At 44.9% G+C, this 15,235-nt stretch overlaps 1 protein-coding gene and 1 long non-coding RNA gene across 2 annotated transcripts in view; both read right to left on the bottom strand.

The window, feature by feature from the left end:
- LOC112549464 (interleukin-8-like) overlaps positions 1–9,619 on the bottom strand; it is a 22,099-nt gene extending 12,480 nt beyond the window's left edge. The window contains exon 1 of the mRNA XM_025198066.1: positions 9,492–9,619. Within this exon, the coding sequence (XP_025053851.1) occupies positions 9,492–9,561 (70 nt within the window). The 5' untranslated portion in view covers positions 9,562–9,619. The remainder of the gene's footprint in view (positions 1–9,491) is intronic.
- LOC112549465 lies at positions 8,144–9,413 on the bottom strand. Its single transcript, XR_003092874.1, has 3 exons — positions 9,365–9,413; positions 9,203–9,286; positions 8,144–8,194 (listed from the first exon to the last, which is right to left on the bottom strand). It is a non-coding gene; the product is annotated as an uncharacterized LOC112549465 (long non-coding RNA).
- Positions 9,620–15,235: the final 5,616 nt, after the last annotated feature.

The raw sequence follows: 15,235 nt of genomic DNA on the forward strand, positions 1-15,235 counted from the left end.
TGCAACATGCCCAGGTGTAGGAAGCATCAGTAGGGGCCAAGCTCAATGTGGGCAAGAGCACCTGCCTAGCGCTGGGCAGGCTCGGGGTCCTGTCTACTAGGGCTGTGCAAAGCTTCAGGCGGTGATTCAATTCGGATAGTAGCCACTTCACACAGGCTTACTGTCTACTCTGGAGGTCGCCATTCCCCACAAGGGGGTAAAGATCCTCAGAGTAGATTTCCATCCAGAGCTAACAGGCCAGAAAGTGTGGAAGAAAACTGAAGCCAAGATCAAATAGAAATTGAGTCATGCACTACCTGTTGATGGAGGGGAGAGAGGGCACATGGCACTCAAGAGAGCAGCAGTGCTACTGGTGCTTCAGTATACCATGCTGGTCTTCCCCACCTCAGAGCAAATCATTCACAGAGTCTAGAGGGCCATATGCATTTTCTTCTAGTGCTCCAGATGGGAGAAGGTTGCAAGGAGCCTACCTTCCTTGCTGAGAAATACTGGATGTCCTGCTGTTCCTCTGGGCCAAACATAAGAGCCAGATCTCTGAACTGGGAACTGGGGCAGACTCCAAAACAGTTTGCTTTTTGCATGACTTTGTAGGGCACCTATTGCGACACTGACAAGCATACACACTGCCCAACATGCACCCATGGACCCTGGAACTACTGTGGTTCTACAAGATCTTGGATTGCTTCCAGAACATATACAGTTTACACAAAAGGGCCCCAGTGACCATGAAAAACCACCACAAGATGCAGAAGGTGGTAAGGGCAAGGGACAGACTCTTGCCTGTGGATGTACTATCTGGCAATATCTGCTGGGCTGTGTGGAAGCAAATCTTCCACAAATACCTACAGAAGAAACACAGGGACTTGACCTGGCAGGCAGCCCACCAGGCACTCCCTGTGCAGGTAGTGAGACACAGAGGACATGTCTACATAGAATTGTAGAACCAGAAGGGGCCTGTAAGATCATCGAGTCCAGTCCCCTGCAATGGGCAGGAAATTATTGGGCTCAGACAAGCTCAACAAGGTACTTGTCCAGCCTCCTCTTGAACATCTCCAAGGATGGTGACTGCACCACCTCTGCTGGGCGTGTTCCAGATTTTGGCGACCCTTACAGAGAAGAAGTTCTTCCTTATATCTGACTTGAATTTACCCTCTATACGCTTATGCTTATTGGCTCTCATCCTCCCTTGAGATGCCTTCCTGAAGAGTTGCTCACCTAAATCTTGGTGTTCACTCCTGATGTACTTGTAGGCAGCTATCAAATCACCTCTCAGCCTTCTCTTACTCAAACCAAACAGGCCCAGTTCCCAGAGTCCCTTCTTGTAGGGCCTATCCTCCATGCTCTTGACCATGAAGGTGGCTCTTCTTTGTACTCTCTCGAGGTTATCCATGTTCTTCTTAAAGTGCAGTGCCCAGAACTGGACACAGTACTCCAGCTAAGCCCTCACCAGTGCTGACCAGAGAGGGAGGAGCACTTCCCTGGCTCTATTGCACATGAGATGCTTTACTGCACAGTTGCCTAATTTTCTGCACAATAAAGCATTACCATCTACATGTGCATGGCAATTGGGTGCAGTAGACTAATTTACTGCCTGCCACATAATCCTGTCAGATACAAATAGTATCTGGCAGTGCAGTAAATTCCTGTGCTTAAACACACATGTAGATGGTGATGTCAGGATTAGTTTACTCCAGCTCAAATTGAGAGACTTATATTCAGTCACATTAATAGCATATGTAGACACATCTAGAGAGGGACAGAGAGGCTCACTGGCCTGTCCCAGGCAAACCTGCCACTGGAAGGAGGAAACAATTGACTACCTCCCCTGGAGTTGCCCATACACCAGGGAGTTGTGGAAGAGAGTAAGCAAGCTTCTCTAAATGATAACAGGGGTCAAGACCCCGACCAGAAAGGCAATGCTGTTTGGACATCTGACCAAGCAGCAAAAGACACCAATAGCTTGCCTTAACCATTTCCCGCTTCAGGAATGTCCTGTGGAAGACCAGGAACCTGATCATGTACAAGTACATGAACCTCCCAATTGAGGACTGCGTCAGAATGAGAGTGAGCTGTAGTTGTACTATAAGAAGACAGAATAGATGATAGGGAGATGATGGTGGAAACACATGGAGGGGGAAAGAATGGCACAGATTGTTCAGGAATTAAACCCCCAGAAAAGGCGTCACAGTAGTGAGAGCAGCAAGGACAACATTCTGACAAGGAGGAAAGTGATGAGTATGACAGGGAGAAAGAGGACAATGAAAACAATGTGGACTACAGACTGAGAAAAGAGACAGAGGGGTTGTGGGGATGGGAAGGGGAGGGGGGCAGGGGGTACAGAAGCAGTTTGGAGCAATTGTAATGAGTAACTGAGACAGCAATGGGCATGTGGACACACGGGTATGCAGCCACGTCTGTGTGTGGTTGCAGTTACTGTAATGGGGATGCTTGTGGTTAACTGTAGATGTGTGTTATTGACTGTCGAGTGAACCATGTTAGTCACAAGACAGGACTATTAAAGTAGAGGGGGATGTGTGTGTGTGTGTGTGTGTGTGTGTGTGTTTATTTATTTTTGCCAAAAAAGTGTTTTTACTACCTATAAGTAGGTGCTAAAGTGCTGCTCAAATATATGTTTCTGGAGTACCTGTGCTAAAACTTGCATCAGTTTCGAAAAAAGGTAAAATAAATCAATTCTGGATAAACTAAGTAAATGGGTACTACAGCCATGTTTAATTTCAAGGTTAGTAGGTACGTCTACATGAGACATTTACTGAACATTTGACTAATTAGCTGCACAGTAAATGTCACGTGTCTACACTTGTGTCCCTATTAGGCCACTACATACAAGTAACTGTCCTACTGCAGAGCTTTTTACTCCAGAGCAGCACATGTGTAGACGGTGCCCTGGCTAGCTGGAGCATGAGGATGCTTCAGTGCAGGGGCTGCCTCCTGGCTAGTTCAATGCTGAAACACCCTTGTGCCCCAGCCAGCCTTTCCACAGCACACTGAAATGCAAGAAGCAGCATGGACCTGCCAGACTGACCCCACGAGCTCCGTACAGCTGTGGCTGCTGGGACTCGGTTCAATATGCTGTGTTTCTGGGTGCACATGCACATGTGGTACCTGGTTGCAATAAGTTCTGGAGTTTATTCATGTGCACTAATAGCACATGTAGACTTGCCCATTGTTTTCAAATTTGCTCCGCATTTTTGTGTGCTCAGGGAGAACAGGGTCTGACAGTAAGAGGAGGAGGGAGGGTCTGCCAGGGGAAAAAGTTGGGAGGAAGCAGAGAGCAAAGGGGCCACCTGACCCCCCCAGATTTATTTTCCCTGCTGTAGCAGTTGAGGGGGGACAAGTTCAAGGCAAACCTCCAATAATTAGATTCTATATCTGAAAAATTGTAACAAATTTAAAAATGTTCTGTATATACAATATAATTGTTGGGTGGGTATCTCTAAGGAAGGTTGTCTTCTATTCAGGTAAATATGGTGTATACCCTAGCCCCAAAGGAGTATTTTTAAGGATGACAGAACAGTCTCCACATATAGCCAGTCCTAAGCTTTTCTCAGAGACCAGTAATAACGGCTGCTGGAATTTCTGATTTAGACGCTAACCTGCTGTCAGATGCTCTCTAATTCTGTTCAATGCATATTGCATTGGCTGAGTGGGTATATTTATTGCTGGCCTCTAGGAAGGTTGCAGCTACTCAGATGTGCCTATGCCCCCTCCTTGTGACTGCAGCCTATGGAAACCTACTACCTTTATATCTAACAACTAACAGCTACAGTTACCAAATACTCTTCTTCAGCAACTGGTGGTAAGGAGTCCATGTTTTTGAAGTCATAGTGTTTGTCTTCCCTCTGTGGGAATGTCTACATGTGCAATTAATGCACACAAATAAACTCTGGAGCTGATTGTTCTGGAGTTTTTTGCTTTCAGGCATGCCATTTGAATGTGCAGCCAGGAGCAAAAAACTCTGGAGCAATATCCCCTGGAGTTTATTCATGCACAGTTTGTGAAGCCTGGTTGGAGCAGCCTGGGCTCGCAGGGAACCTGGATGGTCAGTATGCCAGCCCAGGGCTTCTCTGACCGGGCTCCACATGTTGTGGAGGGGCTGGCTGAGGCACAAGGGTGTTTCAGCATGGGGTTGTCTGCTGGCTAGCCCTGCACTGAAGCTCCCTGTGCCCCAGTCAACCGGGGCAGTGTCAACACATGTGCTGCTGTGTGTAAAAAAACTCCACAGCAGAGTAGTGCTTGTATTTCACAAGTACCACTGTGCTGTGGAGTTTATTAGTTTCATGTACCCTAATAGGGGCTCATGTGTAGATGCTGAAATATTTACTGAGTTAGTCAACTGTGCAGCAAATGTAGATGCACCCAGTTATGCTAAAAATGTGTGGTTTAGCAGATGACTATGTCTATTATTTGTAGTCATGCCGTGGTATTTTAATCATCTCTCATATTCCTTCCCTTGATGTGGTTAGGTGCTTGTTCTTAGCAAGAACCACAGCCTCATTTCACACATTGGCCCTTAAAGTTGTTTTCATATTATTATCTTGCCATATATCCTCCCTTCCCAGGCAGAGCTGTATGCAAACTACACCCCACCACTCTTGTTACCTGGTCCACATTAGTTCAAGAACAAGGAGATATGTCCTTCCTCATCCAGTGCAAGGATTTGCTTACAGACTTATTATCTTTATTGTGGTAGCACCCAGGTAATGGATCAGGAGCGCAAAAATGTTCCCTGTCCTTAGGAGCTTGAACAATATAGTTCCCAAAGCCATTAGTGTTGTGCATCTGCATACAGAGGGGTAGTTGGCCATGTTCATCTGAAGTAAGGCAGAAGGCATGGCAGGGTGACACCTTAGAGTAGTGGTTCTCAACTTTCTTACACTTGAGGCACCCCTGGATATACTTGAGGCACCCCACGGAAAATGCAGCTCTCAGTTTTCACTCTAACTACAGAAAAATAATAGAGCAGTTTTTCGGTTGCAAAATACTTAGAAAGACCCAGGGCTCTGTACTCGGACCAGTACTCTTTAATATATTTATAAATGATCTGGATTTGGGAGTCAGAAGCAGACTAGCTAAGTTCGCTGATGACACCAAATTATGGGGAAGTGTGGTCACGCTAGACAGGCTGGTGATTCAGACCAACCTGGACAGGCTTGCAAGCTGGGTGGATGACATTCAAGACACAGAAATGCAAGGTGCTCCACCTTGGGAGAAAAACCCACATCATACTTATAGGCTCAGCGGTGCTACATTCACCAGCACCACAACTGAAAGAGAATTGGGGGGTCATGACTGACCACAAGAATCAGTTCACTTGAAGAACAAGGGCTATCATGCTAAAAATGCTTTCTCCCACCTCTCTGAAGACAGCATCTGAGCAACCAAGATTTGAACTACAAATGATTTTGCCTTATGCAATAATATTCTCTCCCTATGTTCCAAATAATAGTGATAAGGAGTTAACAAGATGATTTAGGTCTGAGAACAATCATTCCTATTCTTTTAGACACTGGATGCCAATTATATTTGAATGCTTGTTTCAGAGATAGGGATAAATATATTTGCTATTTATAGTGAGATGTATATTCTAAAGGAGACAGGGCATATTCCTCATCATTTAGCTGTCTCTATCAATGTCTCTTCCCCCTCCCCAAAAGGATCTTTAATATATGCTGTGCTTTATTGCATACAACACACACCTTTTTCCAAAAATCAGCTGCCAGAAATTGGGGTGTACACTTTAAGGGATAAATATAGGACTAGCAGCTTCTGCAGCTTGAGCCCTTGCTGGGGAAGAAAGAGAAAATACTTGCATGGGGAGGCAGCACAGTGAGCATTCGAGACTCCTTAGCTGCCAATCACAGACACTTTCTTTCCCTTGGCAGAGGCTTGTGTTGCAAAAGCTGACTACCCACTCAGTTCAGTTTGAGAAGAGGGAGCTGGGCAGGTTAGCTCTGCCAGCAGCACCTGTTAACAGAACTGCCTTAATATTTTGCTCTCCCAGATTGCAGGCTTTCCATGGGGAAACACTGTATTTACCAGCATTTTCAAGGGAATATTGTTCTCCTGCATTCTACCTTTCAAAAACAGTGTCCAGGGCATGTTGTGTGAAATAATAGTATTAACTGTTTCCCTGTCACTATAGTGGCAGGGCACCAGCACTGCCTGTATCTTACCTTTTACTTGTGGTTTGCTATAGGCAGGGGTCAGCAGCATATGGCTTGTGGATTAGTCCACAGAGCCCAGAGGTAGGCTTTGCCCGTTCTGTGTCAACCAGGAAATGAGGAGGGCAGTCTATACTGGGTCATGGCAAGGCAGCTGAGGAAGCTTTGCTGACACTGCAGCAGGAGCACCAGCCCACTATAGACTCAGACAGGGTTGATCCCCCCGCCAAGGGTGTTTTAGATACTGTTTCCTGTAGTTGTGAGGGAAGATTTGAGGTGGTGATATGGAGGATTCCTTGAGTTAACAATTGCCTGTGAATGGAGGGGGACTGGACTTGATGGTCCAAGAGGGCCCTTCCAGTCCCATCTTCTACTTGAAATGGAACTTTAAAAACATAGGGCCCATACTTCTAGCATCTGAATGCAGGGTTTCCTTTAAAGTTAAGGAGTAGTTCAACCTGTCCAGTCAAGCCCATAATTGCATTATTGTGTCTAGTTACAGATCGCTACACTGTAGCCAAACCACCCAAACTAACAAGATTTGGTTTCATGCATTATCTGTCCAGAGTTTTCAATTTTTTACCATAAATGGCAATAGAGACAAGGTGCATTTAAATAAATATTTATTTGTTAAAAAAATAAAAAGCTATAAGAACAGCACACAATTAAAAGTTTTTGAATTACAAAGTGCATTTTATCATCCCAATACAAATTTGAATGAAAGATTGTTGCAAGTGTAGCTATTCATTGTACTTACTCTAAACTTTGTAAACTGTGTTTCCAAATGACTATTGTGAATTCTACTTTGAAGGTGAATGGATTTTTTCCCCGTATTTTGAAGGAGCTTGTTATGAAGATGAACAGAAATGGCACAATCTAAACTAAGTCTAATTTACTTCTGATTTGACTAGTAAAAAGAAAATTGCCTTTAAAAATATGTTTAGACTTCCTTTTATTTCAATGTAGATTTTCTGATGGATTGGAAATGCAGGGGAAGGGGGGGGGGGGGGGGGAAAGAGGCATGGAAATGGAACCTGTGCATGTGGTCCATACCATGCCTCTGGATTACAATAAATAATCAATCATTCATTAGCAGAACAGTATTTTTACTAAATGACATTATGCCATACAAAGAAGACATAAGATGTCTAATGTTGAAGGGAGCAACACACCTTAGCTTCCTTTATTGGTTGGAGAATGAAATGACAGAAGTTATGTATACCTTTACATCCAAGCACTGCTATACCTTAGAATTGGGGAGAATGAACTGAAGGTTGATAGAAAAAGAAAAAACAAATAAATAAAAGTGAACAGCTGGATTCACCTTTGGCTCTAGTTCAAACTCCCCTGGAGTCAGGATCAAGGTCCTTGCATGCTGTACAATTTTCCTGTATTTGCTAGGAACGCTTTTCTTAAGACAGGGCTCTAAGGAGTGCAGAACAGAACTGACCAGGGTTAGGTTATGGTTAAATATATCATTTTCTTCCTGTGGCTCATGTTTAAAAAAAGCTCAAGCCATTGAAATAAATCCATCTTTCACATTTTGACACTGCACTGTCACATATTATGCTGAAACAGTGGCACTTCCGGCAAATACATTAGCACAGCAGTTCTTAAGCTCTTCTCTATGGCTGAGAGCCATCCCTTCCCGATATCTGCAGACTGATAACCAAATTGTGCAATGGATAGATTCACATGAGGGTCACAAAACAGCTCTTACAAGGCAGTTGTTTGTACCATTGCATTAAGAGAACATAATATTTTCCGATTGCACTGGGTATTAAGTCTCCACATTAGAAAAGGCACCTGCCATAAAGTGTAAAATACTTTAAATACATACAATAAAATAGCGTCCTATTAAGAAAATATAAAAATATATATATATATGGCAACATATAGTTTTTTTCCTGAGATGGGCCTTTTTTTTTTTTTTGCAGTCCTGGGGTCACAACACTCTAGTTTCCTTTGCAGTGGAATCTAGACCTTTTCTTCATCAGTTTTTCTGGGTCGTACTAAAAGAAAAAAAGAAGAAAAAAAAAGTTTAATTCAGTGTTTACTTCACTTAACTAATGTTTTTGGATTTGGTTCTGCTTTCAAAGGAAAATGGCTTTGCTAATAATGGTGGAAGAAATCATATTCTGAACGGCCTGAAGTCTCAAAATTACAGAAGATCTTAAATTGTGTTGCTTTATAAAAAAAAAGGAACATTTAACAATGTTGAAATGGAGAGCTTAATTTGGAACAGGACTGCCAATGGGATTAACAAAAAAAGGAGTTAACATGAACTAAGAGCATCTGACTTCTGAGACTCCACAGCAACAAAATCCTACCCAGAGGAAGTGTCAGACTGGCGCTGGCTCCAATTGGGAGTGATTTTTAAAACATCTTAGTCAAATGTTTGACAAGAAATGTGCTAAGGCATATCTCAGCACAGTTTTACTGATGATGACCATTTCTCTCTGTGTTTGCAATGCCCCAGAACAGAAATACATAGAGGTTGTGCAGCATCTAGGAAATCATTCTAGGAACCATTCCAGCAGGGCATACCTTAGATACAAGAGGAAAACCACTGCAGAAGCATGAACTGGTTGAGTCCAACTGGACAAAGCCGGCATTTAAGAGAAATCAAGTGCAATGACAACAATCATGTGCGGCTACCCGAAAGTCATTAACAAGCCCTGCTTTGAAGGGGGCTGTTGGAGGATTACAAAGAATTTGACATGTGGTTCCTAGTTTTATACAGAAAATTGGGGACACACACACACACACTAACTCAGCTGTGCCACAGGTTGGGATAACCTAAAAGCCTTCTTGCACGGGATGATGCGGAGCCGCTAATTGCAAACTCCTTTCCCCAGTGGTGTGATCCTGTCGGGGGCGCGGAGAGGGAGTGCAGCTGGCCCGCCATGGGAAGGCCAGGAGAGAAAGAAGGGAAGCGGGCTTCTCTTGGGGCTTGAACCCCAGGCTCACCCAGGGGCTGCGGAAGAAGCGGGGTAGCCTTGCTCAGGCCGGGCACCTACCGATGGAGGATCTTGTTGATGATGAGCTGGACCCAGGGCGCCGCGGGGTTGAGGCAGAGCTTGCGGCCGTCCTTCAGGGTGGCGCTGCGGGAAAGAGGGCAGAGGTGAGCGCGGGCGGGTCGGGCCGGGCCGGGAGAAGGGATAAGGGGGGGCGGCACTCACATGACTTCGGGCACGGGGCAGTGCGGCCCCTCGGCGATGAGCTCCACGTACCACCGGCCCGGCCCGGCCCGGCCCCGGCCCCGGCCCCGGCCCCTTCCCTTCCCTTCCCCTGTCCCTGTCCCCTCACCCCGGCAGAGCGCGGCGCAGGCGGCCAGCAGGGCGGCAAGGAGCAGGACGCGGCTCATGCTCATGCTCATGCTGATGTTGATGTGGGTGCGGGTGCGAGCGCTGGGAGAGGCGGAGAGCGGTGCCCTGCCCGGCGCCCGCCGCCCTTTTATCCGCCAGCACCAGCGCGGCCGCCGGGGCTTTCCCGGCGCAGGGCGGTGTCCAAGCCCTGCACGTGTGGGCAAGGAAGGTGCCCGGCGGGGCAGGTGCCGCGCGCTCCTTCCCACTTCTTTGGTTTCTTCAGTCGAGCCTGCCTGCCTGCGCAGGTGGCGGGGGTGGTGCACGGGTGCCGGAGCCCGCCGAGCCCCGAGCATGTCGGCTTCCCGCCCCCCTGCACTGCTGCACGTTGTTGGGTAGCAAACTGAAACACTCGCTAGGTTCCAAAGTCATTTCAGGTGAAATATGCCGCCAAACGTGCAAACACCAATGCCATGGAAGAGTTGCAAAAGGGCATTTAAGCCGCTTTAAAGGCGAATTTTGCATCCTTACTTACCCTCACCCTCTTCTGACATCCCCTGCTCCTCCCCGCTACAGAGGCATAACAAGGAAAATAGGTGCTCAGAGCAGTGGGCTACATGGGGGCAGCGGGGACTTCGGGTTGTCATTGTGCTGCTGGCGTGATTGTGCCCTTGTGAGAGCAGCTGTTATTCCTCTGGCCCTTTACACTGAGTCAGAGGCCGGGGCTGCTACCCAAGTTGCCCCACTCTAGCTACATGACTACCCCTTGGAATTGGGGCTTGAACCAAGCATTTCCTTAGTTTATGAAATATTCGTGGGACTACTCAGAAATATTAAAGCAATGGCTACTTTTCTGCCTACTGATTTTTATTTATTCTGTGTTGTACCTGATTTAAATGTGTGTCCTTCTACTGCAGTATGTCTTTATTTTACAAACAATCCAAATCTAACTATTCTGATTATTATAATCTGATTATAATATTATACTTCAATTGACCCATTCACAAATCCCTGTTTATTAACTTTTTCCCTGTAAACTCTTACAGTGACTCCCGTTCCTATAAATCAAGTCATGCAAGTACCAAACCTACAGTTTCATTATAAGAAGACTAACACCATAGTTTTTATTACAAACACCATAGTTTTTATTTCACTTTTGGTAATGCTATTTGCAAAACTGTAGAGGGCATTTTTATTTCCCAAGAGGAGAAAAACATGCCTTGGTACATTGTTCTGTAATGAAAAGAATGCAGAAGATTTAACTACAGAGTGAAGGAAGTCCATATGAACCTCAGAGCTGCCACTGCTGAAAGCAAAGGGAGATTTGAAAACACCCAAGGTGTTTGGGGGTTTTTGGGCCTTTTTTTTTTTTAAGCCTGGCAGTCCCATTCACCATTTTTCTTCTTTATTGGGAGGGATTTTCTGTAAAAACTGCCTGTAAGTTAACTCAAACAGTTGTCAAACTGGGTGAAATTCAGCAGGTCATTAACTTTGGGTGCATCACACTATAGTAAACTTGCAGTAGTTTCTTCCATGTATCATCCTCCCTGTGTAGAAATGAGATTGCTAAAGTGGCTCCAAACTGGGCCCCAGAAGTTCCCTGGTAGCGAATTCCTCATATCAGGAAAAGATCATTCATGCAGGAAACTAGTTTATGGGCAGGCTCTGATTGCCTCATCTCATGAAGAAATGTATAAAGTCATTTTTGGAATGTGAATGCTGTCATACACTCAAACTGTTAATTTTTCATGCTTGGAGGAGTATCAAAAATAGGGAATAGAAATTAGCCTTCACCTTTAACTCTCCCCTGGCTTCCTTTCTATGGCTTATATGATGCCATAAGTACCATAAAACGAATTCATTCCCATAAATAAGTAACTGTTTTTAAAAACACATGATCCTATGGCTCCACAAGGAAAGATGGACCCCTAAATGTAGGAGCGGCCCTAATCCCCACTTGCAAGCCACCTAAAGCCCTTCTGCTAAACAGTGTTTGGTTGGCCATGGGCAACTGGAAAGGACAACACCATGAAGCAGTCCCATTAGGCAGCATGCTGTCTTTGAAAAATAATGTGATTGCCAGTGAAAACAACAGAATATTATTGCTTATAGCATTCAGAACATGTCATAGATGCACCAGTGGTAAGAAGATCTGAGATCACATAGAGAACTAGGTGCTACTTGAGGATGTCCTGAGATCACAAGGTTGGAACCAGTTTCCCATAGCTTCTCAATAATCACAAGACTGGTGGTATAAGCACTCTGTTACCACTATATGGCTGCTGCCTCCTCTCATCACAGGAGATTGCACTATTCTCTGCAAGTCTATTAGCAAGCCTGGGTTATAGGTTAGTTGCCTACATTTGTACAAACACATACATTTGAACAACTCTAACCTATGTGAGTGAGGTAGCCCAAAACACTACCAGAAAATGCCTGTTTGTATCAGCCTAATTTGGCAGCTAACAAGCTCTACAGGATTCAGGTCAAGAGGTCAAAGGCACTTTGTTAGACTGTCCATGCTCAAATTTGATCTTATGGGGAAGGTTACATGTATTCTTGGGTTTTTTTGTTCATCTTTTTTTTTGCCTAAAAGGGATGATGTGCCCCATATTATTTCAAAGGTCTCTATTAATCAGAATAGCATAATACTGGTAGGAAATCATATCACAGTTTTGTCTGAGGAAGAGCTGTAGGACCTGATCCTATAGTAAAATATTATGATGTTTGTTTTATTTAATAAAGCCTCCATGTGTGGGTCTTCGTTTTAAAACTTAGAATTTAGCTTTATTCAGTAAAGCAAACAGACAAAGAACACTAGGCAGTCTTATGAATTGTGTCCAGAAATGCACTCCCTTTTAAAGTAAGTATTGTCCCTGAAGTACTGTCCCCAGAAACTGAATAGCAAAGCTGAGATTCATGCTAGGTTACCTAAAACTTTGTGTGCATCATTACCAGGAAAAAAGTTTGGCCAACTGTGACTAATTGGAACTAGTGAACAATGATGATGAAGGAGATGATGCACAATAAGGAATAAACTCTAGTTCTTTTCCTTTTAGCTATATTGCCCCTGCTAAGCTAGCAGTAAAAAAAACACCCAGCAAAACATATTTAGGCCCCAATCCAGCAGTTGGATCCATGTAAGTAGACTTCTGCAGCTTCTCACATGACCAGTGAAGTCCATGGCCACGTCCACATGTGCATAGACATTTGGTTCCCTGGGACAACTAGCAGTGGTGCACCTTGTGCTGCCCCTAGCACGCCCTCTGGCATGCAACAAGTTACCCTGGCTGGGGTAGGGGAGCCTGGGGCCAGCACTGGGGTCCTGGGAACTTTCTGGGGCTGCAGCAGTGGTGATCCTGCCATGAGGAGCCCAGCTGGCAGTGGAGTGCAGCTTCGGCTGCCCAAGCTCTAGTTTATTCTGTGTTGTACCTGATTTAAATATGTGTCCTTCTACTGCAGTATGTCTTTATTTTATGAGCAATCCAAATCTAACTATTCTGATTATAATAATCTGATTATAATATTATACTTCGATGGACCCATTCACAAATACCTGTTCATTAACTTTTTCCTGTAAACTAACTCTTACAGTGACTCCCATTCCTATAAATTAAGTCATGCAAGTTCCAAATACCAAACCCACAGTTTCATTATAAGACTAACACCATAGTTTTTATTACACTTTTGGTTATGCTATTGGCAAAACTGTAGAGGGCATTTTTATTTCCCTAGAGGCCTTGGTACATTGTCCTGTAATGAAAAGAATGCAGAAGATTTAATACAGAGTGAAGGGAGTCCATATGAACCTCAGAGCTGCCACTGCTGAAAGCAAAGGGAGATTTGAAAACACCCAAGGTGTTTGGGGGTTTTGGGTTTGTTTTTTTTTAAGTCTGGCAATCCCATTCACCATTTTTCTTCTTCATCAGGAGGAATTTTCTGTAAAAACTGCCTGTAAATTAATTCAAACAATTGTCAAACTGGGTGAAATTCAGCAGGTCATTAACCTTGGGTGCATGCACCGCTCCGTTTTTTTTCCCCCCGTGGGTTTTTTTGACCCCTGAATACCCACATACTGCATGGCCATGCTCGTTTGGACATGACCCATGTGACTGTGTACACAGAGATCTGTGTGCCTAGATCCAACGCAGGCAGGATTGGACCTTTTGTTACTAACATCATGAGGTATTACTTTAACTAAATACGTGGAGCACATGAAGAGAGTAAGAAATTGTAATTTGTACATAGTCACTTGATGGAGTGCAACTGTAAATTAAGCATTGTTTTTGGATTGTCCGCATGAATAATGGCTATTCACATGAATACGTTGGATTTTATGCCTGACAGGCTGTTCAGAATGTCTGAAGCAAACTACTGATTCCTAAGTTGTTACTGTTGGGGAAATTCCAGAAAGTCTCCTGTGGTCCGAGACATGAAGCTGGTGTTTTCGAAATGGAATAGCTTGTGCTTTAGAGGGAGGTGCCTTGTGCCAAAACTAGCATCAGTCAGGGATGTATCATAAGCATGCTGCGATTCAGATCAGTGCTATGGAGTGAGTCCTCTCTCACGCAAATTAGTTTTGCACGCGTGAAAGCCCTAGCTGACATCAGTAAGAAAATTCCCATTAGTAAACTCCTTTTGTGAGTAAGGACATGCTAGATTGGGGCAGCAACTCTCACCTGGGGTGCCTTGGTACTTTAGGGTGCAGTGAGACCCTTTTAAGGGTCTCGTGGGGAGTTGTACAATATCAGTGCTGTTGGGTGTGAAAACCTACATGATAACCCAGAAATTTCAAATAGGAATCAAGAGTGCCAAAGACACTCTGAGGTGTGTTCTTTGAAATAGAATTGCTCCATTATTTTTTCATAACCAAAAAACAAGTGAAACCTAAAAGCTACATGGACAGCATTTTCCAAAGGGTTCATTGAGTCTAAAAAATGTTGCGAACCATTGAATAGGGCATTCTATGTCCCACGATACCATCCTTCAAAATGATGTGGGTAAATAATCTACATTCTTTCATAGTTGGTAGGGTAGGGTCGGAAGGGACCCAAGCAGTTCATCAAGTCTGACCCCTTGCCATGGCAGGAAAGAGTACTGGGGTCAAACGGACCCGGCAAGGTGTTCATCCAGCCTCCTTTTAAAGACCCCCAGGGTCGGAGCCAGCACCACTTCTCTCGGAAGTTGGTTCCAGATCCTAGCCGCCTTGACAGTGAAGTAGCGCCTCCTGATGTCTAACCTGAATCTACCCTCTGCCAGCTTGTGACCGTTATTTCTAGTCACTTCTGGTAGTGCTTGGGGGAACAGGGTCTCTCCCAATGCCTGCTGGTCCCCCCTGACTAGTTTGTAAATGGCCATTGGATCCCCACTCAGCCTTCTCTTGTGAAGGCTAAACAGGTTCAGGTCCTTTGGCCTCTCCTCATAGGGCCTGCCCTGCTGGCCCCTGATCATGCGGGTGGCCCTCCTCTGGACCCTCTCCATGTTGTCCACATCCCTCCTGAAATGCGGCGCTCAGAACTGGATGCAGTACTCCAACTGCGGCCTGACCTCTGCCGCATAGAGGGGAAGGATCACCTTCTTGGACCTGCTTGAGATGTGTCTGTGGATGCATGACAAGGTACAGTTGACCTTCCTGACTGCGTCCCCACACTGTCGGCCCATGTTCATTTTGGCATCAATGATGACTCCAAGATCCTTTTCTGCCTCTGCACTGACGAGAAGGGAGTTTCCCAGCCTGTAGGTATGCTG

This window comes from Alligator sinensis, unplaced genomic scaffold (genome assembly GCF_000455745.1).
Source record: "Alligator sinensis unplaced genomic scaffold, ASM45574v1 scaffold222_1, whole genome shotgun sequence".
NCBI lineage: Eukaryota > Metazoa > Chordata > Crocodylia > Alligatoridae > Alligator > Alligator sinensis.